The sequence below is a fragment of the Nuphar pumila genome, chromosome 11 (assembly GCF_984573655.1).
Source record: "Nuphar pumila chromosome 11, dmNupPumi1.hap1.1, whole genome shotgun sequence".
Classification (NCBI taxonomy): domain Eukaryota; kingdom Viridiplantae; phylum Streptophyta; class Magnoliopsida; order Nymphaeales; family Nymphaeaceae; genus Nuphar; species Nuphar pumila.
In genome coordinates this window covers 114,531,265-114,558,634 of record NC_143259.1, presented here as the reverse complement: position 1 = coordinate 114,558,634, position 27,370 = coordinate 114,531,265, and the positions used below count along the sequence as shown (strand labels likewise).

The window sequence follows — 27,370 nt, the reverse complement described above, 5'->3', positions numbered from 1 at the left end:
CATAGTTACGCTAATTACAAAGAAGACACATGACAGATTAGGTGGCAGCACCCTAGTGGGACAAGAATACTATAAATGAGGAAGGATGGAGACCTCTTTCCCCCATCAATTGTGGTATAGAGACAAGGAAGAGAGACCTAGAGGTCATCCCATAGAGAGAGGAACCAGGTTCAAGGTAAATAACTATTAATCATTTTGAAGATTTGATTTATGAATTGTAATTAAAAATTAACCTAAAGTTAGGATTTACCTTCCCTAGTGAGAATAAGTTGTTGGTTACAATTTAAAATTATAAAAATATTTTAATGAGAAATACATTTTGAAATAAGTTAGAAATTTTCATTTTGAAATTAGAGTATATTTTACCATTCATGACTAAAGTAAGTTACAATTTTTATACTCATAATTATAGTAAATTGCCAATTGCTACTTGTGATTAGAGTTAAATTTTGATTATTAAAGTAGAGATACTCCTTTCATTATAAATTGTTAACGCCAGTTATAATGACAAGAATCGTTTCATCTTTCATAATTATTGGATTTATTGGTCATAAGTGTAAAGCTATTCATTTTTTATATACTTCAGCATGATTGAAAAAGCCTACGCCACCTATGATTTCAAAAAAATTTATTTTAAGGATTGTTCATACCTATGATTTAAAAAAAATACACATATAGTGTTTTCAAAGGACTATTCACACTTATGATTTCATAAATGAATATATGTTTGTTTCAAGAAATTGCTTATTTAAAAAGATTTAAAATTTATATTCATTGATTTATTGATTGAAAATATTTGTGATTTTCCGAGCAAAATGGTTTTCGGTTTTAAAGCATTTATTAATTTAAGAATGTTCAATCGTTTTTGTACTATACATGTATCGAACCGTTGATTGGTTAAGTATTCCTCAATGCATCTTTCGAGGAAGACCTCTGGTGTTGGGTGTTAAATGTTATATGGCCCATAGACTTATAATGGAAGTTTTATTAACTCAATGTATTAGTTCTGGGTTGGATGAAACCTTTGATTGAGTTAATGGGATGAAATGTTACCTGTGGAGAGTATTGGCATCATGCTTTGACCCCTATTAAGTTTTGAATTATTATAAGTGGACCCATCACGAGTTGGTAATTGTTGCATAATGAGATTAAATGTTTTGGCTCATCAGTAGTAACAAAGAGATTTTGTCCAACCCTTGAAGCTTTGGTAGGTAGTGATTTGGACAAGATTTTAAGACAATAAATTTTTAAAGTAATGTTTATGCCAATGGTTATTGTTTAAAGTATTGTTTAAACCAATGCTATCAAAACTGAACTAAGGATTATACCATATTTCAAGATTTCAAAGGTTAATTGTAAATGGTTTTTTCTAAAAGAGAACTATGTCTTAGAAAGTTAATTTCTTTGAATAAATTCTTCTCAAAAGTGGCCCGGAGTTTTGAGATATTATTATTAAAAGGTTTGAATTTTCAAAAGAGGTTTATACAAGCAATGCTCCTTAAATGACTATTTCGAAAATGAACCTCACTCTAATGGATGGATAGTAATTAGTAACTTTCTGGGCAGTGATAGCTTATACAAAATTATTGTGTTTTTTAGAATAAAGGTGGATGGTAATAGTTGTAAAGTTTTTAGAAAGACAATCATGGACAAGGATATTGATAGAAAATGATAAAAAAATTTGAGGTCATTTGTTTTGTCAGCTTTATGTACTAAAGACTCTTATAAATGTCTCCAAAACCATATTTTGGGCTTGTATTAGAAGTGGAAATAAAAGTATAGTTTTAGTTAAGAGCTGCACAAATGCTCTATAAATATTCATTTTCTCATGCCTTTGTAAAGCTTGTCAGGTTTATTGAATACCCAATGTCAGAAATGAACAGATCAAAGTCATGCCCTAAGACATGACCAATTATAGAATTGTTTTGGGGTCGTGACAAGTTGTGGATATCGAAGAACCTAGGTACTTGGAGGCTAGAAGTGTTAAAATATGTATCTATATATATATAAGACACATATATATATGCATATGTACTTATATATATAGATATATATATAAAAGAAATGTATTCATTTTGTAATACCTGATAAGGGTAATTTTGTCATTTCTCTTCCTTTTGTGCATATTCATATTTTTTAATATGTTTGTATTTTTATTTTTATTTTTATTTTTATTTTTATTTTTTTTAAATTTTTTTCCTCTTATTTTTTCTTTTTTATTATTGAGGGGCCCCACAATAGGCGTTGGGACCCCTCCAACGGTTAGAATTTTAATTGCTGGAGGGGCTCTAACGTCTACTTTGGAGCCCCTCCTTTGCTCTTTTTTGTATTATATATAGGGGTGACCCCCTGTTGTATTTGCTAAGCTTTCAAGCAAAGCTCCTATTCACTTCAATAAAGGTTCTTATTTTTTATGCCTTTAAGCATTTGTGTTTCCATTTATGTGTTGTGCCTTTGTGCACACTTGTTTCAAGTTCTCTTTTGGTGCCTTTTGTGCACATATCACATATTGAGGATTTAGTGCCTTTGTGCACATTGTCTCTTTGAAGACATTTTCACATGGTATCAGAGTCAGGTTACTAAAAGGTTAGCTCGTGTTTTACTATACTCCGGTGGTTGCCTCAAAAAAGTGTGACTCTTTCTTCATCTTTGCATTTTGGCGTGAAGAATTGTTGCAATCCTCTTTTAAGAGCAACACACCATATCAAGTGAGTTTATAAGGCCCATTGTGGTAAGAGCTTCTATACTTGAACTCTTGTTCCTTTCTTTCTCTAATAGATATTCTCTATGGCGGAAAAGGATTCCCACTTCTCTCTTGGTTTCAAACTCAATGGCTCAAACTATCATGTTTGGGCCGACAATATGGAGGCTCATTTCAGAAAGGGCCTTTCGGAATACATTCAAGGCACTATTCCCGAACCCGAACAAAAAATCACCAATATTAAAAAAGGTGAAATTAAGGTTCTTGATGGGGAAAAAAGAGAGAAGGCTTTTGAAGAATACAATAAGAAGCATGAGGAATGGGAGATGAAGAATTACAAAATCCTCTCATAGATTTTTTCTTCCTTTGAGACCCGTATCAACGCAAATATTTTGAAGTTTAAGAAGACATCTCAAGTATGGGAATACCTTGAGAGAATGTACACTTCAAGGGACTTGTCCCACAAATATTACTTACAAAAGAGAGCTTTGACCCTTCAACAAGGCAAATTATCTATTAGAGAATATTTCGTCAAATTATCCTCCATTTGGGATGAGCTTGTCATGCTTGAGCCAAAATGGAGTGGGGAAGCCATTAAGCTTCGATACAAACAACTAGAAGAAGATCGATTTTTTAATTTTTTGAATGGGCTTAAACCTGAATTTGAACAAATTCGATCTTCTCTTCTATCTTCCTTCACTTCTCCACCACTTGAAAATGTTCTTACTAAGTTAAGTGGAAAAGAAACTTGTATGGAAATGAGCAAGACCAATCTAAGTGTTCCCGTTATTCCTTCAAACAAAGAAAAAAATGAAGGAACATATGTCATTTCTAGACCGAGAAACAATTTAAAGACATACAATCCCCCTCATTTCAAAAATCAAGGAGAGAAAGAAAATGGTGGCCAATATGGAAGAAGAGATTATAGCAAAATTATGTCATTTTTTTAAAGAATCGAGACACATTAAACCGGTATGTCCTAAATGAAAGAAGATGATAGCTATGTCTACCACATTTTAACCACATATGGAAGAAGGGCCATCGAATTCCACCAACGGAGCTCTATCCCTAAGCCAAATCGTGGAAGCCCTTCAACCTCTCCTCAAAGGAGCCACTTCCTGGGCCGTCATGTCAACCTTCTCCCTTCTCGGTAAGATATCTAGGCTTTTGGATTCGGATGCCTCCTTTCATATGACTCCAAATATTTTTTCTCTTTCCAAATATTCAAAAAATATATCTCCATCTTTTGTTTCTAAATTTAAATTTACTTTTGGTATCTCAACTCTCGGACCATAGTGTGATATAAAATTCTCATCTAACAAATGTTGGATACAGGATCACCGGTCTGAAGAGTTGATTAGAGAAGGCTCTAAGAAGGGAGATTTGCACTATGTGGATTTTCTTCAAATACCAAGGCACTTTTTTGTAATGTTGCCCAACACAGAGATATAAACGTGTGGCACAAAAGACTTGGGCATCCCAATGTAATCAAATTCTTATTTGCATTTTGTTAAAAATCTTTGTAAAGGTGATTTTACTTAGTAATGATTGTATTCTTGAAAAAATGAAAAGCTTGCCTTTTGAACAGAGATCTATGTTTTCAACTAAATCATTTGAACTTGTTCATTCGGATGTATGGAGACCAACATCCATTATATCAAAAGGAGGGTTTGCATATTATGTTATTTTTGTTGATGATTACTCTAGATATTGTTAGATATACTCTCTTAAACATAAACATGAGGTTTTTGCTTCATTTAAAACATATCACATGATGATTAAAAATCAATTTAATGAAAACTTAAAGATTCTTAAAATCGACTCCGGAGGTGAGTATCTATCAAATGAGTTTAAAAACTATCTTGAGAATTACAGAATTGTTCATCAAAAGTCTTGTCCAAATATACCTCAACAAAACGGTTTAACCGAAAGAAAACATAGACATATCATTGAAACCACTAGAACCTTACTCATTTCTCATAACATTCCAAAAAGATTTTGGGCCGAGGCGGCCCTTGCATTCATTTACCTTATAAATCGCCTTTCATCCAAAAAATTTAAGTAAAATCTCTCCTTTTGAAAAATTATACCAAAAAGAACCCGACTACAATAGATTAAAATTTTTTTAATGCAAATATTTTATACTTACGGATAAAAATGATAAGCTCTCACCAAAAGCTATTCCTTGTGCATTTCTTGGATATTCCGAAACTCAAAAAGGGTTTCGATGTTATAATATTAAGAATGACAATTATATGTGTCTAGAAATGTAACCTTCTTAGAAAACATTAGGGGCTTTGAAAAAAATGAAGTACATGAAGAGAATGCTGACTATTCTTTCTTGTTTGAATTCTTGACTAGAGATGATGATATCTCTAGTGATGAAGATATTAGTGATAATGAAGTAGAGGAAAATAACAACTCTTTTCATCAATCTACCAATCATCATATTGAAGAAGGAATATCTAATGACCCTATCACTTATGCTCATAGAGATAACAGCACTTTTAGAAGTGCAATTGAAAAATATAGTGAACCGAGTGAACCTACATCTTCACAAGAGATAAATCCTCGAAGAACCGATAGGACTAGAAAATTTTCCTCTAGGTTTATATCATATGATTCATTTTCAAGATATAGAGTTTGTCTTAGCGCCATTCACTCATATGTGGAACCTAAAAACTTTGAAGAAGCTAAAAAGAGTATTGAATGGAGAGAAGCTATGGATAATGAACTTAAAGCTCCTAGAAAACCTAAGACATGGGAATTTCAAAATCTTCCTAAAGGAAAGAAGACTATAGGGTGTAGATGGGTTTTCAAGGTCAAGACCAAAAGGGATGGATCTCTTGAAAGATACAAAGCACATCTAGTTGTCAAAGAGTATAGTCAAGAATATGGAATAGACTATGATGAAACATTTGCTCCCGTTACACGTATGGTTACTGTTAGATGTCTCATTACCATTGCCTCAATTAAAAAATGAAACATCTATCAAATGGATGTCAAAAATGTCTTTTTGAATGGGGATGTTAATAAAGAAGTGTATATGGATGCTCTTTCAGGTAAGGAGATCCCAAAAGATAAAGTGATTCATTTACGAAAAACTCTTTATGGTTTAAAACAAGCCCCCAAGGCTTGGTATGATCGATTTACCAGCATAATGGTAGAAAATGAGTTTGTCTCATGCTATACTGACACTGCTTTATTTGTCAAGAACTTTGATGCAGGTATTGTAATTTTGTTATTATATGTTGATCAAAGGTAATGATGTAGTAGGAATCAAGAGAATCAAGTTACTCTAACAGAAAAATTTGAAATGTCAGATTTAGGCTTTCTGACGTATTTTTGGGGCATTGAAGTTGCCTATTCCCACAGGGGTTGCCTTTTATCCCAAACTAAGCTTGCTTTTGAGGTTATTGACAGGTCAAGTATCTCAGATGACAAGACTTGTGAAACTCCTGAAGTAGTAGGGGCAAAGATGAAGATTGATGATGGGATTCTCCTAGAAAACCCTACTCCTTATCGGCAACTGGTTGGTTCATTAATGTACCTTAGCATCATCAGACCAGATATCTCTCATGCAGTGCATTGTTGCAAGCTAATTTCAACATGCGTCAACATCAGTTCATATGAGTGTTGTTCTTCAGATTATTCGATATGTAAAAAGATCCATAAATAAGGGAGTATTTTTATCCTCATCTTCTTAACTAAATTTAATTGCCTATACTGACTCTGATTGGGGAGGTGGCCCAAATAATCGTCACTTCACCACTGGTTTTTGTGTCTTTTTAGAAAAATCTTTAGTTTCGTGGAGATGCAAGAAACAACAGAAGGTGTCCTTATCCTCCATAGAAGAGAAATATCGAGCCATGGCAACCACCACTATGGAGATTGTTTGAATTCGACAATTACTGAAAGAAATGGGAGTTAGTGCTCAAGGGCCTACAAAGCTATGCTGCAACAATAAAAGTGCTATATATTGCAAAGAATCACACTTTTCATGAGCGCACAAAGTATATCGAGATGGATTGTCACTATGTTAAAGAAGAATACCCAAAGAATGTCATTGATTTGCCGTATGTGACATCAAAATATCAGCTAGCTGACTTTTTCACTAAAGCGTTGTATTCACCACGCTTTCATTTTCTCCTTGGCAAACTTTCAGTCATTACACCGTAAGTTTGAGAGGGTGTTAAAATATGTATATATATATATATATATATTTATATTTATATATTTATATATATGCATATGTACTTATATATATAAAAAAGAAATGTATTCATTTTGTAATACCCGATAAGGGTAATTTTGTCATTTCTCTTCCTTTTCCGCATATTCATATTTTTTAATATGTTCGTAACTTTGGGAGAGGGTGATTGAGTCTAGGTTGAGGAAGGTTGTCATGATATCGGAGAATCAATTTGGTTTTATGCCTGGAAGATCAACTATGGAAGCTATACATCTTCTTAGACAACTTATTGAAAGATATAGAGAGAGGAACAAATATTTGCATATGGTTTTTATTGATTTAGAGAAGGCATACGATAGAGTACCTAGGGACGTTCTCTGGTGGACAATGATGAAGAAAGGTGTTTCTCTCAAGTACATTAATATAATTAAAGATATGTATGAAGGAGTAGTAACCAATGTCCGCACTTGTGGAGGGGTGACAACCAATTTTCCGATAACGGTTGGGTTACATCAAGGATCTGCTTTAAGCCCTTTCCTATTTGCGATAGTGATGGATGAGCTTACGAGATCAATTCAAGAAAATGTACCATGGTGTATGTTGTTTGCTGATGATATTGTTTTGATTAATGAGTCTAGAGCTGGGGTTAATGCTAAGTTAGAATTATGGAGACAGACATTGGAAGCTAGAGGTTTTAAGTTGAGTAAGAGTAAGACTGAATATATGGAATGTCGGTTTAGTAAGCAACGAAGTAGTGATGGGAGTGTAGTGAAGCTTGGTGAGCAAGAAATACCGATGAATGATTATTTCACATATTTGGGATCCATCATTCAAAAGTATGGAGAAATTGATGGAGATGTAAATCATAGGATAAAGGTTGGGTGGATGAAATGGAAAAGTGCAACTGGAGTGTTGTGCGATCGTAGAATGCCATTGCGGTTGAAGGGAAAGTTTTATAGGACGACTATTAGACCCGCTTTACTATATGGTACGGAATGTTGGGCTGCCAAGAGACATCATATTCAAAAAATGAGTGTAGCTGAGATGCGGATGCTTAGATGGATGTGTGGAAATACAATAAAAGATAAGATTCGGAACGAGGAGATACGTAAGAAGGTAGGTGTTGCACCCATTGAAAATAAGATGCGAGATAATCGTTTACGGTGGTTTGGACATATTCGGCGAAGGCCTAATGATGCTCCAGTTAGAAGGTTGGAGAAATGGGAAAATATATTAGTTAAAAGAGGTCGGGGTAGGCCTAGGAAGACTTGGATGGAGATGATAGGAAAGGATATGAATGCTTTGAACCTCACCGAGGATATGGCATTAGATAGAAATGATTGGAGGAAAAGGATTCATGTGGAAGACCCAAAATGAATTTCTTTTTTGGTTCATATCGCCGACCCCAATTGTTTTGGGATGAAGGCGTAGTTGTTGTTGTTGTTGTTGTTTTCTTTTTTCTTTTCCTCTTTTATTTTTACTTTTTTATTATTGAGGGACCCCACAATAGGCATTGGGACCCCTCCAACGGTTAGAATTCTAACCGTTGGAGGGGCTCCAACGTCAAATTTGGAGCCCCTCCTTTGCTCCTTTTTGTATTATATATAGGGTTGACCCCCCTTTGTATTTGCTAAGCTTTCTAGCAAAGCTCCTGTTCACTTCAATAAAGGTTCTTATTTTTTATGCCTTTGAGCATTTGTGTTTCCATTTATGTGTTGTGCCTTTGTGCACACTTGTTTCAAGTTCCCTTTTGGTGCCTTTTGTGCATATATCACATATTGAAGATTTAGTGCCTTTGTGCACATTGTCTCTTTGAAGACATTTTCACAAGAAGAGCATCACTTCTAGGTACAATACCAAAATGAAATATAGAGTCATCACATCCTCAAAGACATCGGTTGGAGAGTTAAAATCCACCTGATCCTCATTGTGATTTTTAAACCACCATTCACACAACTATACCTATCTACCACAAGGCACAACCAAATGCAGCATTATGACTTTATATGTGTAAAGTGAAGCTAGTTAATTTGTAATTAGGAAATTTTATATAGAAACCATGTTTCTACAGAACCACTTGTGAGGTGGTAAAAAAAGTCGCAGTATCACATTTCTCATTTTTAACATCAACTCTTAAATTACAAATCAATAAACAAAATAAATGAGGCCTGAAGACAAGAAATTTATAGATCTTAAACAATTGAGCAGAAAATAGTAGAACAAAATAATCAAACACAGGTAAGCAAATATATCAAACACATAACATGAACTTTGTGAAATATTAAACACAAAAAAGTTAAAATCTTCAAACTGAGATCTCGGAATGAATTCAATTAGAGCACAGCAGGAAAACTAGGGGCCCTGCTAACTGTGTGCAACAGCTCTGCAAACTCTTCATTGAATTGCCTGGAAGGCATCTTGACAACATTCAAGAAAACAAAACTAGAAATGAGCTCTCATTGCACACATTCTACAAGACCACTTCCTGACTTTAAATAGACAGGCTAAGGGCAAACCTGGGCCACATCCAAATATAACACAGATCGGTTCAAAACATGATTCTACCACAACTAATTTGTCATGAACATGGGTCCAGATAGGTAAAATTAAGTTAACCTAATTCAGTACAGTTTGCTAATACCATCAATGTATCAAGCATGTTGAAGGGGAACAATTATGCATCAAAGTACCAGATCTGGAGATTTAAGAACAACTGGTTTATGATGCGTTATAGTCTGTGGAGGAGGGCTCTTTCTCTCAATAGATGTTCGTTCTGAACCATTCGCAGATAAGGAAGTACTTGTATCTCGTGGCCTCTGTATAAATTCAGATGTCTTTTCCACTTCAAATGCCTTCGAAGGCGTCTTCGATGTTCCATTCCTAGGAATCCATCTTTTCTCTTCATACCTAAAGCATTGGTATCAACAACAAGAGGATTAAGTCAGTCATTAAGCCCCATTTTTATGCATCGCCTGTTAACCTTGATAAAACTTGAGCCATACTTTGCACGAATAAAATTTTCAATCCCAACTCTGTCATAATTTGGGGGTAATTCTGCTTCCCAGTAGCTGTTTGCCTTTTCATTTCCCATAGCTACAAGGTAAAAGGAAAAGATCAACATCGATCATGAGTAGCACTTAAATCGCAGTTACATCTTGATAAATGGTACAGCATGTTTCTTGAGAACTCAAGATGCAATTCTATACTAACTATACTCACTCTGAATGAAAGCTACTTGCTCTGGAAGCCATGTATCTAATGTGGCAGATCGTACCTGCAGCTTTCATTTGACACAATGAGTAGTCGATCACATAAAAATTCACAGCAATCATTCGTCCAACACATGAAGACTCAATTCATCACATATTGCCAAGTTTGAATTGGCAAACTCCAAGATTCTCAGGTTAAAAATAGATTGTCATTATTAATATGGTAGGCCCATTAACAAAGACATCAAGTCAAAACATGAAAATAACAGAAATAAAACAAAAACAAGAATCAGATACTAGTGAGAAGTGGATGTTATTACCATTTAAAGAATCAGTTTCTTCAGCAACACATGTACTTGTTTACTCCTCTATGTGGACAAAATGATAGGAGTTTTCTTAGATTTAACATATGACATCAAGATACTAATTTTTCTTAAGACATTCTAATCCCTGCACCCGTGATTCTTTGATTGATATGATGCTACTTTCTTCTTACTGCTTTTCCATTTCTTAATTCTCATTTCAGATAATTTTTTTATGCCAATAACATTGTGCTAGTTTTCAACTTCTTTCCACCTATATTTCTTTTTTCCACAATTCATTTCTTTATTCTGTTATTCTGGTTCTGTCAAGATTTTCTGGCAATCATTACAACAAAATTTGAACCTAAATCTTGCAGTACAATCCCTTCTCAGGACTGAGATGTTACCATGTTTGGATAATATATATAGGCACACACACAGAAGAGTGCCAAACTTAGATATTTAAATAGCTTCATAGGACACAGAACACACTAAACATCAAGATTGCACCAACAAAATCCTCCAAATATAATTTAACTTAACCATATAAATAAAGTGTATTGGATACTAAACAGACCACGAATTTCACATTCTATGGGTCCTATCTGTGTATTACTGGGAAAAAACAGAGAATCTAATTATATACAGACTTGTCAATTGGGAAAGCTGATTAGTTGAACAATTCTTCCTCATGTAAGGGGGTGTTCTGATGATGCATCCATTTATCTAGAAATGTGGGAAAAGATGGGAAACAGATCATGCTCTGTGATGCAATTTCCTAGCAGATCCTTTTTCTTTATATTATGCATCATGTTCCTGAAAAGAAGTCGTCATTGGGTCTCGGACCCAACTTATGTATATGCAGGACCCGACCCGATCCATGTACCGGATCAGGTCAAGATCCAATTACTATGCAATGTAAATTAAGATGTCATTAGAGGGTATTTTTGTACCCTAGAATTGTATATTGTATATATGCTTAATAGAATGGAAGACGCAGCTCTGACATCTTTTCTCCCTGCACCCTTTTCTCGACATTTTGTTCTTTTCTTTTCTGCACAGACACAGGAGAACGTGAAGATTTCTTATGAATGTGAAGGCCTCTCCTTTTAAGATGGTATCAGAGCAGCTAAAGTTCTGGGTGTGAAAACTCGTCTTCTACTCTTCTCCAGCCCCTCGTCTGCTCATCCTCGTCAGCGAGTGCAGATTCGTCTCCAGCCCCTCTTCTCATTTTCGTCAACAAGCCTCTTTTCATTTTCGTCAACAAGTGCTGTTTTGACTCTGGTCGTGCAGCAGCCCTTCTCTTCCTCATTGTCAGCAAGCCTCTTCTCTTCTTCTCAACAGGTTCCGATTTCCCTCTGTTTGTTCACCTTCTACTTCTATTTTGCTCCTTCTATTTTGCTCACCAAAATTTTATTGCTCCCTCTTTTCCACCATTCGTTTCCTAAAATATTCCACAGGTTCCTTCTTGTTTAATCTTGAGTTATTCCTTTATTATTGGGTTGCTTCAGTTTGAATATTGTTTAGCCTGATTACCCTACTTCCTGAAATTAGCATTATACTGCTTAAGTTTGTAATACATCTATTTTTGAAGTATTTACAACTTTGCTACATGTTTTCATCAAGTATATCACTGATTCAATTACTGAAATTCAGTTTTTGATCAGTTAGCCCTTTTCTTTCTGATCATACCCGATACACATTATATTTGTTCCCAAAAAAAAAAGGGCAGAATATTTGGGTGACTGTTTTTCTTGTCTAGTCCAGAGTCCTGACACTTCTCTTTTCTTTTCTTCCTTCAATTTTTTAAATGGACTCACCTCATCCGCAGTCAGGCCTCTCCTCCAACTTTCTCGGCCAATTAGTTTCTGAAAAACTGAATAATTCTAACTTTTTGACCTAGAAAAGGCAAATTGTTCCTTTTATAAGGAGCCAGGATCTCTCTGGTCATCTGGATGGATCGGTCTCACCCCCTCCAGAGTTCACTTCGCAGGAAAAGACGGATGATAAAGGGGCACAATCTATTGTTCTTCTCAAAAATCCAGAATATGTTGCTAGGATGAAAAGGGATCAATCGTTAGTGGCATACATCACTTCCACACTCTCACAGAAGGTCCTTGCAACCATTCTCGATGACTATTCAGCCAAAGAGTTGTGGGACAAGCTAGTTTAGACATATTCGCAAATCTCTGAGGCGAGAATTATGTTTATCAAGCGAGAATTTCAAATGTTGAAAAAAGATTCAATGTTTATTATGGAATACCTGAACAAAATGAAAGGCATGACGGATCAGCTGACCATTGTGGGATGCCTAGTCAATGATAAAGATAATGTGCAGCAAACCTTGAGTGGACTGGGGTCAGACTATCATGTTCTGACGACAATGTTATTGTGACTCCCAGAGCTTCCAAAGTTTGAAGACCTTCGTGCAAAGTTGTTACGGTATTAAATGACTCTGAAAGGATCTTCTGAGAAGACTCATGGGTATTCAGGAACCCAAGATGTGTTGGTCACAGGGATGACTTATGGTAAAGGTAGAGGAAATTTCTTTTGAGGAAAGGGAGGACAAGGGAGAAATAACTTTGAAGGCCGTGGTATACTTCCTACGTCCAATGTACAAGGACAAAGGCCCATTCTCACATGCTTTTTATGTAATAAGAAAGGGCATGTTAAAGAAAATTGTTGGTTCAACCCTCAAAACAAGGGAAAAGCTCCACAAGCAGAGGCTAGGAGGGATGGAGAAGTAAAAGAGTTGTTGTTGGCAGCCTTGGCATGGTTGAATATGAAGCAAACTGATAAAGGCACTTGTTATGTCGACTCCGGAGCAGCGACTCATGTCACGGGTGATGCGGGTAAACTCTTGAATCTCACTCCTTATGTTGGTAAGAATAGCATAGTCACGGGAGATGGTTCACATCACTCAATCTCACATATTGGAAATGCCATTATACCCATGTCCAAGTCCTCTCTTAATATTTCAAATGTTATTCATGCTCCTAATATTCAGAAGAACATTGTTTATGTCTCAAAAATTGTTGATGATGTTAATGCCTCAGTTAAATTTACTCCATCTTCTGTTTATGTTAAGGATCTTCACACGAGGAAGACATTCGCTGAGGGAAAAAGATGGGGCAACATGTACGTATTTCAAGAAGATCCTTCCTCCGTTCATTATACATGTTCATCCTTAAAGCCTCACCAACACCAATTTTTTGCTCCTTCTGAGTTTGTGTTTGCCATTTCTGAATATAATAAGCTAAGACTTTGGCAGTCGTCTGGGTCATTGTGGTCGTCATTTTATTGAAAAGCTTGTCTCAAATAATCTCATTCCTAAGTCCAGTCTATGTTCATAAGACATTGATATAAAGTGTTCTAGTTGTCATTTATGTAAGAGTCATGTTTTGCCATTCAATTCCATTAATAAGATAGCTTCAAGGCCCTTTGAGGTCATATGCTCTGATGTCTCGGGTCCGCCCCAATTGTTTCTCTTTCTAGCAGTAAATATTACCTTATTTTTATTGATAGTTACTCACGCTATACTTGGATCTTTTTCATGAAGCACAAATCAGAAGTTTGTGGATTGTTTCAAAATTTTCATTCATTTGTTCAAAACCACTTCTCAACCAACATCCTTAATTTCCAATGTGATGGAGGTGGTGAATTATCTTCTAGTGACTTTGTTAATTTTCTTCAACATAATGGGATAAAGAGAAGAGTGTCTTGCCTACATACACCTCAACAAAATGGGATTGCTGAGATGAAGCATCGACATATTGTTGAGAGTGCAATAAGCATGATGCACGGGAGCATTCTTCATGTAGCTCTATGGACTGAAGCTTTTCACTCCACGGTTCATGTGATAAATCGACTGCCCATGACCATTTTAGAAAATAAGTCACCTTATTTTTCTCTATTTGGCATTCAACCCGATTATCATGAATTACGTGTTTGGGTCTATTTGCTATGTTCACATTGACAGCTCATTGAGACATAAGTTTCAAGACAAAGCCTTAAAGTGCAGGTTTGTGGGATATGTTGAAGACTACAAAGGATATAGGTGCTATGATCCATTAAGCAAACGCGTCAAAATATCGAGAAATGTAGTTTCTGATGAAATGAATTTTGATAATCAGTCAACTAATTCAAGTCTTCATGTTGTTAATTCAAGTCCCAGTGTCGAGGTATACTATCCATGGTTAAATTCAGAACTCTTCTCCAATGCTAAGGAAGACTGCCCAGGAGACTGTAGTCGGAAGGAGATATATGAAGAATCAACAAACGTAGCTCAAACAGAGGAGACTGCCACACAAAACCTGGAGCCAATAAGGTATAAGGGTGTTGTATACACCCGACGTGAGAAAGAACCCTCATCTATTCCTTATACAGATACGGGTACTTCTGATCCTGCTCCACAGACACTGGATATCAGAAGATCCTCACGGACTCGACATCCACTTGACAGGTGGATAAGCTATAAAAATTTCTCATTGGATTTTCAGTTATTCTTGACGTCTATAAATAAAGAGGATGAGACTCTCATGTTCTATCAAGTTGCAAGTTCTAGAAGGTAGGTTGAAGCAATAAATGAAGAAATGGAAGCCTTACATGAATGTGGGACATGGGAGATTGTGCCTAGACCAGTAGATAGAAATGTCGTTGGGTCAAAATGGGTATACAAGATAAAGTATAAACCAGATGGGAGCATTGAAAGGTATAAAGCTAGACTTGTAGCCAAGGGATTTACACAAGGACAAGACTTTGATGAAACCTTCAGCCTTGTTGTTAAGATGGGAACGATTCGTATTGTTTTGAGTCTAGCCATTAAACATGGATGGACATTGAGCCAATTAGATGTAAAAAATGCATTTTTACATGAGGATTTAAAAAAAGAAGTCTACATGGAACAACCCACTGGGTATGCAGAACGAGACGCCAAGCAGTATGTATGCAAGCTAAAAAGGGCACTCTATGGATTAAAACAAGCTTATTGTTCTTGGTTCGAATGTTTTTCGCTGGAGGTACAAAGGCACGGTTTCTCTCGATCTTTTCTGGATCATTCGTTATTCATTCACAATGAACGAGATGTCACTACTCTTCTATTGATATATGTAGATGATATCATCATCACAGGGAACTACAAAGGTCCCATTGAGGAAGTAAAGAAGTTGTTAAATCAGATATTCAAAATGAAAGATTTAGGGGAGCTGCGATATTTCCTTGGAGTGGAAGTTGATAAAAGATGTGATGCACTCACACTTACTCAACACAAATACACGTTGGACATTCTCAGCAGGGCAGGTATGAAAGATTGTAAGTCGTTAGCAACTCCAAGTGTCATCCATCAGAAACTGAGTTCTAAAGAAGGGGATATATATGGAGATCCCACTAAGTATCGCAACATAGTTGGGATGCTGCAATACCTGACCTTCAGTAGACCTGATATAGTATATTCGGTTAATCAAGTGTCTTAGTTTATGCATGAGCCTCATACATCGCATATGAAGGCAGTCAAACGAATACTTCGTTATCTGAAGGGTACAATTGGTGATGGACTGGTATACAAGAAAAGTAAATTAGATCCAGGCGGCGGTCATGAGATCATTATTTATGTTGATTGGGCGAGTGATCCAGATGAACGATGATCAGTATCTGGTTATTACAACTTCACTGGTTCGAACATGGTGTCTTGGAGCAGTAGAAAATAAAAGGCGATTGCTAGGTCGAGCACTGAGGCCGAATACAGATCAATGGTTGCTGCCACTGCTGAGGCTACATGGATAAGACATCTCCTAACAGAAATGGGAGAACCGATTGCTCGGTCACTGCTACTGTGTGACAATCAAAGTGCCATCAATATGTCTTTCAATCTCATCCATCATAGTCGAGCAAAGCATATTGAGATAGACCAGCATTTTGTTAAAAAGAAGGTTGAAGAAAAAGAGATTTAGCCCATGTTTGTGCGAACTGAAAAAAAGTTGTCGACATTTTCACCAAAGGGTTGACAAAGGACAGATTTTGGTTTCTGAAAGGCAAGTTGTTCATGGTCCAGGACCATGCACAACTTGAGAGAAGCTGAAAAGAAGTCGTCATTGGGTCTCGGACCCAACTTATGTATATGCAGGACCCGACCCGATCCATGTACCGGATCGGGTCAAGATCCAATTACTATGCAATGTAAAATAAGATGTCATTAGAGGGTATTTTCGTACCCTAGAATTGTATATTGTAAATATGCTTAATAGAATGGAAGATGCAGCTCTCTCTGACGTCTTTTCTCCCTGCAACCTTTTCTCGATATTTCGTTCTTTTCTTTTCTACACAGACACAGGAGAACGTGAAGATTTCTTATGAATGTGAAGGCCTCCCCTTTTAAGAGTTCCCCCCTAAACTATCAGCAATAGCTTCAGATCGAGATTTGCTTGATAAAAGAGAGATAAAAGATGTTTAACTTGCACAATATTATGAAGGAGAGCATTCAACCGAACCCTTCACTTAATTATTTATATCTTCCTTGAAATCAACAATTCTTGAAAATGGAAGATTTTGTTTTTTTTTATTAACAGGCATCACTCTTCTCAAAGTCAGGTTTTTTGCACTGATAAAAGTTGCAGTAGTTACCAATAAGCATGTGTGCTCCTCCTCCCCCTCCACACACACACACATACACAATCAAATGTCTATTTTTTTATATCAAAGGACTTTCTGATTTGATAAATGGCTGGTTATCATTTCTATGCAAGTGTACACACACGCATGCACATGCGCATGCACACACACAGAGAGACACACACGTGCATACACACGCACACAACTTCAAAAGCAAAATAGCTTTTCTTTGAAAAACGCAGCTATACATTATTGCTTACAAGCCACCTCAGGTGAATACGACAAGCAACCAGGTCCTTCCACCCTTCCCAATTCTTAAAATACTAAAATCGTACTTGTGTTATTGGAACCACCTAATGTATTTTAGTTAGTTTACAAACATGTAAGAGTCACTTTTCCAATTCATATTTTTGGAATCTTTGGCATTTCAAAAGAAGATGACCTTTGGGAGGTTTAAAGAGATAGTTGGATGGTTAGGTCCAACTATAATAACCAAGGGGTCTAAGTCACAGGGATTCAGCCTATGTCACATGGGTGCGGGTGCGGGTGTCGGTGTGGGTGTGACACGGGTGCGGCGCAATTTCAAAAATTTTGGACACGAGGACTCGGCTATATATATATATATATATATATATATATATATATATATATATATATATATATATATATATATATATATATATATATATATATATATATATATATATAAGACTCGGTCAAAGTTGTGCCCATTAAGGGACAGGTGATCAGTTGTGAAGCCTGATTCAGGGTTTTTTTCCTTAAAGGACGGGGGGGGGGTCCCCCTGGCGCGGGGTCTTAGGGGGCCGCCCCTTGCGGGGGGGTATACGGGGCAGCGCCCCCCCCCCCCCCCCCCCCAAGAATTTTTTTTTTAAATTCTGTAGCCCAGAAAATTTTAAAAAAAAATCCAAAAAATGGACCAAAATGACCCTGGGTGCGTTGACCGCACCGAGGGTCAGGTTGACCGAGTCCGAGCCGCACCCGTGTCGGTGCGTGTCGACCTTGGAGCCGAGTCCGTGTGACATAGGATTCAGCCAACCAGGTGTTGCACCCGCGCCGACGTGACGCAATGCGGGTGCGGCACCCGTTGTGGTCAACCCGACCCTGGGTGTGGTCAACGCACCCAGGATCATTTTTGTCCAATTTTTGGACCTTAAAAAAATTTGTGCCCGATAAAATGGCTGCGGAAAGGAAGATTAGATCAAATTTTTTTGCCCTAATCCTCCCTGCCTCTCCTCCTGAAGCCAAAGCCAAAGCCGGCGACGACCACTCTGTCGAACCCCGACGCCGACGACGACCTCTCCGCCAGACCTCTCCTCCTTAGGTACTCTCTCACACTCGCTCTATCTCTCACTCTCAATCTCTCTGTCTTTCTCACTATCGTTCTCTCTTCTCTCGCTCTCTCACTCGCTCTCTCCATCTCTCTTCTTCCTCTGTCTCTGTCTCTCACTCAATCTCACTCCATCTCTATCTCTTCTCTCACTCTCAATCTCTCTATCTCTCGCCCCTTCGAACTTTTGGAATCATCATAAACTTGGATACAGTGATTATTCTGACATTAAAAAAATTGTAAGTGATTAGTAGAAGAAGAAGAATCTCAATGTACAGGTTTTTTCTAGAACAATGTAATAAGAGTAAATCCAATGTTGTACCACAAGTGGCTCCGATGATTCCATGGCTGCATATTGAATCTTATGAAAAACCATGTCAGTCTTATGAACTCCCAATGAAAAAGTGATGTTTACTTGCATTTATTTATACACAATGAATCTTCAGTAATTTGAAGTCTCTTACAACCAATTGCAATTTCTTGCAAACACTGAGAACACATCAGTGCAAACTGCTGATTCTATCAGTAACACACTTCAAGACTTCACTTGAAGACAGTTCTCAGCCTTTTCATGAACAGCACTGACGAAAGGCATTAAACTCAATAACCAGAATTCGCAGAAATTCATTTGAAAGCCATGCAGGCCTCATTCATGTGGTTTGACGTTTCTAGCATGTAGAGTATGAATAGTATTAGGTGCTTAGGTCTTGTCTTTGACCCTGTATTTATACAAACTTTCTGTTTGATACTTTGCTTAAACAAGTATACCATTTGATGTGACTAATACAATTAAATTGGTTAATTTATTAGTGTTCAAATTTTAGTAATTAACAAGGTTACTAGTGTTTAATAATTGGTTACTACTGGAAAAACCCCAGATGCATAATTGTATTTTATTTCATTAGTGTTCCTGCTGTTAACTGTTAAAACTTAAAAATTATATATATATATATATATATATATATTTGCAGAACCCCCGCACCCAAGTTTTTTTAAAGTGCCGCACCCCCGCACCCGGACCCATGTGACATAGCAAGGGGTCTAAGTTTTGAATCCCATGAGGGTTATCCCCAATCTTGCCAATCAAGAAAGAAAGAAACAAGCAGGAGAGTGTATTTCCAGGGTTACAAAGGACAACTAGTCAACCAGATTGTGTTTTTCTCATCCTTCCACCAGAAACAAGTCCGCAATTATGTGCTCAATTTGTACTAAAGCTAACCAGTGAAGACCAATTTCCACACTATTCACTAACTTTTACTGTCAAACGAAGTCATTTACTATAGCAGCAACCCGAACAATAATAATAAGTTGTATGTATTACAGTGCACCATACAAGAACTTCTGATCAACTTGCACTCATGCCAGCCCATATTCATGAAAGGTATGTCTCAAGAGGCGAGACAACATATCAGGAGTCTTCTAAGACACTAGTGCATAGAGAGAATGTTTTAACTTACAAGTCCATTAAGCAATACAACCACTCAGATTAAACTCCATCTACCAATCTAAATCCCTACAAATAGGTCCTGAATCTGATAAGGCGCATAAGGTAAGGAAAGAAACCTTTGAAATGTGCACACCAAGACTTCTGTGAATTCCAGAACACTGCATGCATATGAAAATCCCAAGGTTCACACTTGACCATCGTGGGCCTCTGCGTGAAAGAAAGAAGCAAAAAGAATTAGGCAAGGAAGCTGCAAAAGATGAACCTTAAATAGCATCACTAAATGCAGCGAAGACTTACCATACCAACATAAACACACAACCTACAGAATTGGCAAAGTAGTAACACAAATCAAATATAGCATGTCTACAAGAGAATAACAGAAGCATACGGTGAATATGTAGGCATTTCACATATAAAGAGAAACATATTCTATATTTAGTTTTCTCAAAGCCCTGTCTCATTCAACATTCAACCAATGTCATGCTTCTAAAATTGCACACATTCAAAGTCAACCAAATTGGAGAACAGCAACCAAGATGAAGGTTCTCTCTAGAGCCTAGAAACTTATAAGGTGGCTTCACTTATCATGGGCCAGATAGAATTGCAAAGAAGTAAGTGTCAGCCACTCATTACATATAACAAGAGCAAGTGTCAGCAGCTTACCAGGGAAGATTTTGCAACCAGGCTCATTAGATAGAGGTAGATAACTTGCTATGAATAAAAAGAATGCAAAAACCTTAGCAGAACAAGGAAAAGTAACATGAAGTGTTTCAACTGGATTAGATTGCAAACAAGACTCAAATGATCGCTTATAAAGATCATCTCAGGCCTAAGTCACATGGACTCGGCTATAAAGTCGGCGCACCCTCGTCGACATGCCCCGACATGGGTGCGGACACGGGTGCGTCTTCGGACACGGGGCGGACACGGTCAACCAAGTGTCGGACTTGGTCAATGCATCGGGGCCGAGTCCGTCCACATTTTGGATTCGGTCAACTTTGACCGAGTCTATTTTTGTCCATTTTTTAGGGCAAAAGATGTATAAAAACTAAAAAAAAATCAATATTTTTATATATTTTTTAAATATATATAACAATAATAAGACTCGGCTATATATATATAGCCGTGTCCCCTAATGGGCACAACTTTGACCGAGTCTTATTATTGTTATATATATATATATATTAAAATATATATATACATATATATAGCCGTATCCCCGTGTCCAAAATTTTTGAAATTGCTTCGTACCCGTACCTGCACCCATGTGACATAGTCTCAGGCACTCCAAGATATAATAGACAAAAGGATGATGAAGATTCTCTATAACTAGAAAATCCTAATAGGAACAAGAACAAGTCATTTATGTCCTAGTGGAAGAAGAACAGCGGCATTAATCAAATTCACCCTTTCTTGTTTGACAATATCATCACCATCAGTGTAATCATCATCATAACAAAGTCAGCAGCAGCAACACAACAAGAATGGCAACAACGACAATTGTATATCATAGCAATGACAGACAATGAAACTTCCTTCATCCAAGAATTAACTGCAGTATGTGCATGATATAATAGTTCTTAGGTCTTCAAATATCCAACAATGGTCTCCAAAACTGTGGGGTCTACTGCCAAGGGTCAGGATGTTAACGTCCAAGATACGCAATGTTTATCATGGGAATCTTGATATTCATTCGTTTGCTTATACTTGTAACACGAATAACAAACCAATTGCAATGGCTATGCATATACTTACTTGCATTTGCAATCAGCACACTCCCTATTCTCTGGCAATTTAAGGAGCCCCTCTAGAATCTACAAAATCAGAACGCCACAGACTATGTCAAGAAAAATTATAGTAGCCAACAACATATTGCAATCGCAAAACCAAAAGGAAAACAAAAATGATCATCGTGCATCAAATTTGGCCATTCTAAATGCACCATCTCACGCTAATTGCGTGCCATTCAGCTGAAAATTTGGATTTTTTTGGTCAAAATCCCATCAAAAATAAAACTTTCAAAGATTGGGCACAAATAAAAGGGAAAAACATAAAAATAAAATAAAATGGATGAACCGATCATTCATTTCGCAAGATCCACGCGCTATTGCGGAAGACGTGCAAGCCACGGAACGATGACAATGTAGGGATGATTTTTAACAAGATTGCACCCAAGAACCAAAGGGAAAAAAACAAAAAGACCAAATTTTGATCGGAAATTTGATCTTTTTGCTGTTTACTTTAAAAAGCAAAACATTCAATCGAAAAAGAAGACCAAGATAACACCGCGGTTGGTAATTTACAAGGCGAAGCAACCGATCATCGAAGAAAAGAATTCCTAAATATCAAATCGGTAAAACGGAAAAAAAAAACAGAATCCAAGGTCTAAAATCACGAAAAGAGGCAAATCAAAATGATATGTTTCCTAATATATGAAACTACGTGCATCCGTCAATCCCTAATCCAAAAAAAGGAGAATTTTTTCACAAAATTCTTCATCAAAAGGAGACGCAGAAAAAGGACGAATAACAAAAATTAGAAAAATCGATCGACAATTTTATCGGAAATTCGAAGGAAAAAAAAGGAGGATGGAGGAGGAAATGAGGGACCTTTTTGTGCTTCGCGTTGAGCTCCTTGGAGACGGAGGCCTTCCCGTTCATTGCTGCCCGTTCTACCCGAGCTGCCCGGACGGGATCACAAGAGGGGTCCGATCGAGAGAGAGAGAGAGAGAGACGAAAGAAAGGAAGGAAGACGCTCTCTCTCTCTCTCCGTGAGAACGAAATCCGTTGGGAAAAATATTTCCCGTCTCGACTTTATCGTCTTTATTATTCTATTTCCGAGTCCGGATCGAGTGCAATATCATTGCACAAAAATATGTGCATTAATCACATGATAGCCCTCCATCAGGTCTTGGGTCCCACACCTGACAGGCCTTGAGGGTGATCAAGTGCTTAATGCACAAATAGTTGTGCATTTCACTCTATTTCCCTTCTCCGTATTTTCCCTCCTTTTCCCTCTCTCTCTCTCCACGATCCCTTCGACTCGGAACGGGTACGACCCGACTCGAGACGTTCGAGGACGCCAACGTATCCGTATCGCCTTATGAGAAAAATTAACGTGAAGATCAAGCCATCATGCTTTATCTGCCACGTGCATGCAACCAAGGCTGTTTTTGAGATTGACCGATAATTTAAGGATGTATTGGGGAAAATAGACCGAGCTAGATCTACATGTGGTAGCATTGTGAGGAGGCTTGATCTTCATATTATTTATAAGTATTCTTGGTCCGGGATCCCACTCAGCAGGGCGCACCTGAACATAGGGGTGGCTATCGGGGTGGGTGCCTGACGGGCCGTTGGGTATCCAACCCGTTTCGGATAAGACCTGGGTTGTAAAATGCAGCCTGGGCCCATCAAATTAGAGTTGGGCCTGGCCCGATTGCTTGATCGAGCCCGAAACAGGCTAGACCCATGTGCAAAATGCACAAAGCCTGACAGGCCAGCCCGTTAGCTAGGTTGAGCCTAAGCCCGATTATAACTGGCTCGGTCTGGGCTCAGGCACATGAGTCGAGTTGACCCGATGGCCAAAATCTGACCCATATAATCTAAGAAAATTTTTGCTTTCTTTGTTTTTGTTACGCCACGGGAAACCCCTCTCATCACTGACTGCACCTTCACAGGACCCTCGTTGTTAAAAGTTAAAAGTCTTGATGTCTCACCTAGTTTCAACCATGAGACAAAGGAGTGCTGTTGATCGCAAGAGAGAGAGAGACGGGAGTAACAGTGGCCGAATATTTTGTCCACTGTTACTCGGATGGAGCGCCACTGATCGCACGAGATCAGCAGTGCCATCTTTTTAGTAAAAAAAAAAACTGATTTAGCGGCGGTCTTGACTGCCACTAAAGTCTGAGGCAGAAAACAGATCTTTAACAATGGTCAAAGACCATGATTCATCATTTTGCATGATTTTGTGCAAAATCGAACGCTCTGACAGGAACAATGATAATATGGTATCCAAATCTGGATTAGAATTCATTTAGCCAACATTCAATTAGTAGAATATGGTATTGGCCATATCCGATCCGAATAGGTTTACATCCTTAGCTCATATCAAGAAATTCAAAAACTTGAGGCCTTCTTCTGGGTTAGGAGCCAAAGGGTGGTGAACCGGTTCGGTTAGTGTGGAAACAGGATCGGGTGGGTTGGTTGGACAAAGCCTGGCGTTGCCGAACATTGCAGGCTGGTCCAGTTCATCATCACTAGTGCCCAGTGGGCCAGGACCACCACCAGCCTGGGTGGGCCCCACCTCAGGCTATCCTATTCAAGTATAAAACTGTCATTATGTTATCAATCATGGACCCAATATTAGGACACATATTGCATTTTTAATATGTTGCCATATTTTATATTCCTCACCCTAATCATAGTGACAACACTACAATCCATTTGGTAGCAACAAAAAGTGATATTCTGGCATATTTTTAAAATATTGTGATTTTTTTTATTTGGAAATATCCCGATAATTTCGTATCCGATAAATATTGTGATTTAAAAATTTTGTCACTATGGTCTTAAAAATTTGTCAATGGATCAGGGTCAGGATTATTGATCCAAATGTGCCCAAGTCCAGGTCTGAATTGGAGGAACCCTTAGCTTGTCCAAGCTGGTTCGGGGCTAGCGCTGAGAAACGAGATGAGCAGCTCGCTGTTCAGCTCAGCTCGGCTCAGAAATTGAGATTGGTGATCGGAGCTACGAGCCAGCTCGTTTAGGTAAATGAGCCAAGCACAACATGACAAGCTCCGCTCATTTTTCATATTGTATATTTATAATATATTTACAGATATATTATATATAATATGCATATTATATACGTTTTATGCATATATTATACACATATTTTATATATTATTAAGCTTTAAAAAGACTTAAAAATACCTTTTTTAGAAAACAAGCCAGATAATGAGCTTAGGCTCAGCTCAGCTTGTGACGAGCTCATGAGTCGAGCCCAAACAGGGGTGTACCCTTAACGAGCCGAGCCAATTAGCTTGTTTCGCTTGGCTCATTTACCAGCACTAGCTCCTGGATAATAAGAACAAGACTGGATCACATATCCCTACTTTATCCAATCAAATGTCATTTTTTCTCATGGTTCTCACTTGAGTATTTCTGTTGGATCTCAATCTAGATCTGATCTATTTTTTTCAGGGAAAAGAAGGGCCTATAGGGCTGTCAATAGGATGGGTTTTTGCTGGATACCCAACCCAAACCGGACCTGGATATCTGGGTATGGGCATAGATTTTTTTTACCTGAATTTTCATGTGAGCCGGGTTTGGGATTTAATTTTGCTAAGATATCCAATCTGATCTGGCTGACCTGAGTATTTTATATGTATTTTTTGTTGTAAATATAATTTTAAATACCTTTTAATTTATACACGTTGGATTTGGGGATTCATTTTATTAACCTGACATGATTTTGAGTAAGATATGGGAACCTTACTGCTTGTTATTTGGGCAGGTTGGGGTAAACCCTGATCCAACACAAACATGTCCCGTACTTGTACTGGTCTGACCTGATTACCCAATCAAACCCATTTATGCGTTACACTGTTATCTGATTTGGATCAGGTCAGACCCAATCCAGTCAACAGCATCAGCAAACAATAGTGCACGTAGGGATGTCAACGAGTTGGATGTAAGTAGAATCCAACATGAATTCAAATCCATTTGGTCGGATTCTGTAGCCAAAATAGGATTCAATTAATAATCAGATTTGGATTCAGTATTGAGTTTTACATCTGAATCTGAGTCAGATCTGATTAAAACTAAAATCTAAATCTGAGTATGTGTAAATGTTGGATTTTAAGCCACGATTCGGATTTGGCTGATTCGATCCGACTAGGTCAGATCCGATTAGGTTGGACACATCAATGCCTAGACCAACTCAAATCCGACCCATTTACACTCCCAAGTGATTGGGCCATAATGTGAAGGGATTAACCAGGGTTTTAAATTTGTAATTTTTTTTTTGCTAATAAATTTAGTGAAATGGCCTCTACCTAGTAGCCAATGGGAATCGCATTCTTATCATCATGGCAATCGTGAGAAAATCAGTCCCTTTTCCATTCTCAAAAGTAAATGAATACTGCAGCAAAGAGCTGCTGCATTGTACTGCAAAAAGTGAACCCAACCAAATTATTCATTTATTGGTGGATTTCTTAGTGGAACTTTTCATTAACTTCTTGTTCTTAGTGTCCACGTTATGCATAGTCACAAATCTCGTTTTGGGATATTATGAGTGGGTGTCAACGGGTCGGATTTGGTTTAGACTCAGGTGGAACTTGACTTGGACGAGATTTTTTGGTATGGTATTGGGTCTGGACCCAAGTTTAATCGAATTTGGACCCGATTCTAATCGGGTCTACTATAATAGAAACTTTACCCGGACCCGATAAGAACTACATGAACCAGACACGGACCATACCCAGTAAAATAATTTGTTATCATTTTTACATTGAAAATTCGTGGGTCTTAATCGAAACTCGGGTCAGGCCCGGGTCTGGTATAAAATTTCACAAACTAAAACAGATCCATGTATTAATCGGACCTTTGGGTCCCGACCCAGGTCTTCTTATTTGTCACCATACCTGGACCGGGTCCGGGTAAACCCAACCCATTGACACCCTTGGATATTATGAGCAAAAGGATATCTTGAGAGATTTAAAAAAAATGAGTTTTTTTTATAATAAAATCAAAAAAATATCAACAAGTTAAAAAACTCTATATAATATATGGTATATATATATAGAGAGAGAGAGAGAAAGAGCCAATGGGGTTGAGGGCATTTAGATCAATATGCCTTTGTTGGAATGTAAAATAGTCCCATATTGAAGGGAATGGAAGATATTTACATGTAAAATGTGATATATTCAATATATCACCTATCTTGAATATCATGTTCATGGAAAGAGCTTATCGGGCGACCGATGATACTCAGACGCTGTGACTGTGTGTTGTGTGTCTCTTTTTTTCAAAAAATGGGTATTTATATTGGGTTTCCCTCCTTATGGGACCCATCTATCTTGAAAATGGATCGTCTGATAACTGATCATTTATGGTATGCTCATTAGATCGATGCATATTTATTGTCGCGGTAGAATTTCCAAGCACGATGCTTGATCTTCTGAAGAACAATTTTTTATATTTGCTGGATAGCGATTTGTAGAAGTCCTCTCAGCTGAATGACGATTTAGTTGTTCATAGTTTTGAGGATCAGCGATTTGTCGATAGCGATTTGTGGTTTCACTGGATAGCGATTTATGGCTTCGCTGGATAGCGATTTGTGATAAGGCTTTTAGGCGCACTGTAACTTGTGGATGACGTTTAGTCTTCCGCATTACATGTGGGTCTCATTATCTATTTATAGGTGATATAAGAGAGAGAAGAAGAGAGCGAAAATATAGCAGGAAAGAGTGTGAGATACAATTTTAGGGCACCGAAAAGGTGTGTTGTGAACAAAGGCAAGAAGTGTTGTTACACTTCTTTCATTACAGCTTCGTAAGGCTG

General features: G+C 37.5%; 1 protein-coding gene across 4 annotated transcripts in view; it reads right to left on the bottom strand.

Annotated features, from left to right (window-relative positions):
• The window catches only part of LOC149822948 (ADP-ribosylation factor GTPase-activating protein AGD5-like), a 43,428-nt gene extending 20,832 nt beyond the window's left edge, over positions 1-22,596 (bottom strand). For 2 of the 4 annotated variants that reach the window (XM_089980446.1, XM_089980447.1), the window contains exons 1-6: positions 22,415-22,587; positions 21,561-21,619; positions 19,922-20,012; positions 10,113-10,167; positions 9,896-9,986; positions 9,584-9,800 (exon numbers count right to left, since the gene is read on the bottom strand). In XM_089980446.1, the coding sequence (XP_089836572.1) occupies positions 9,584-9,800; positions 9,896-9,986; positions 10,113-10,167; positions 19,922-20,012; positions 21,561-21,619; positions 22,415-22,465 (564 nt within the window). In that variant the 5' untranslated portion in view covers positions 22,466-22,587. Of the gene's footprint in view, positions 1-9,583; positions 9,801-9,895; positions 9,987-10,112; positions 10,168-19,921; positions 20,013-21,560; positions 21,620-22,414 lie in introns of all 4 variants that reach the window. The other 2 variants (XM_089980448.1, XM_089980449.1) reach the window with 2 other exon arrangements.
• Positions 22,597-27,370: the final 4,774 nt, after the last annotated feature.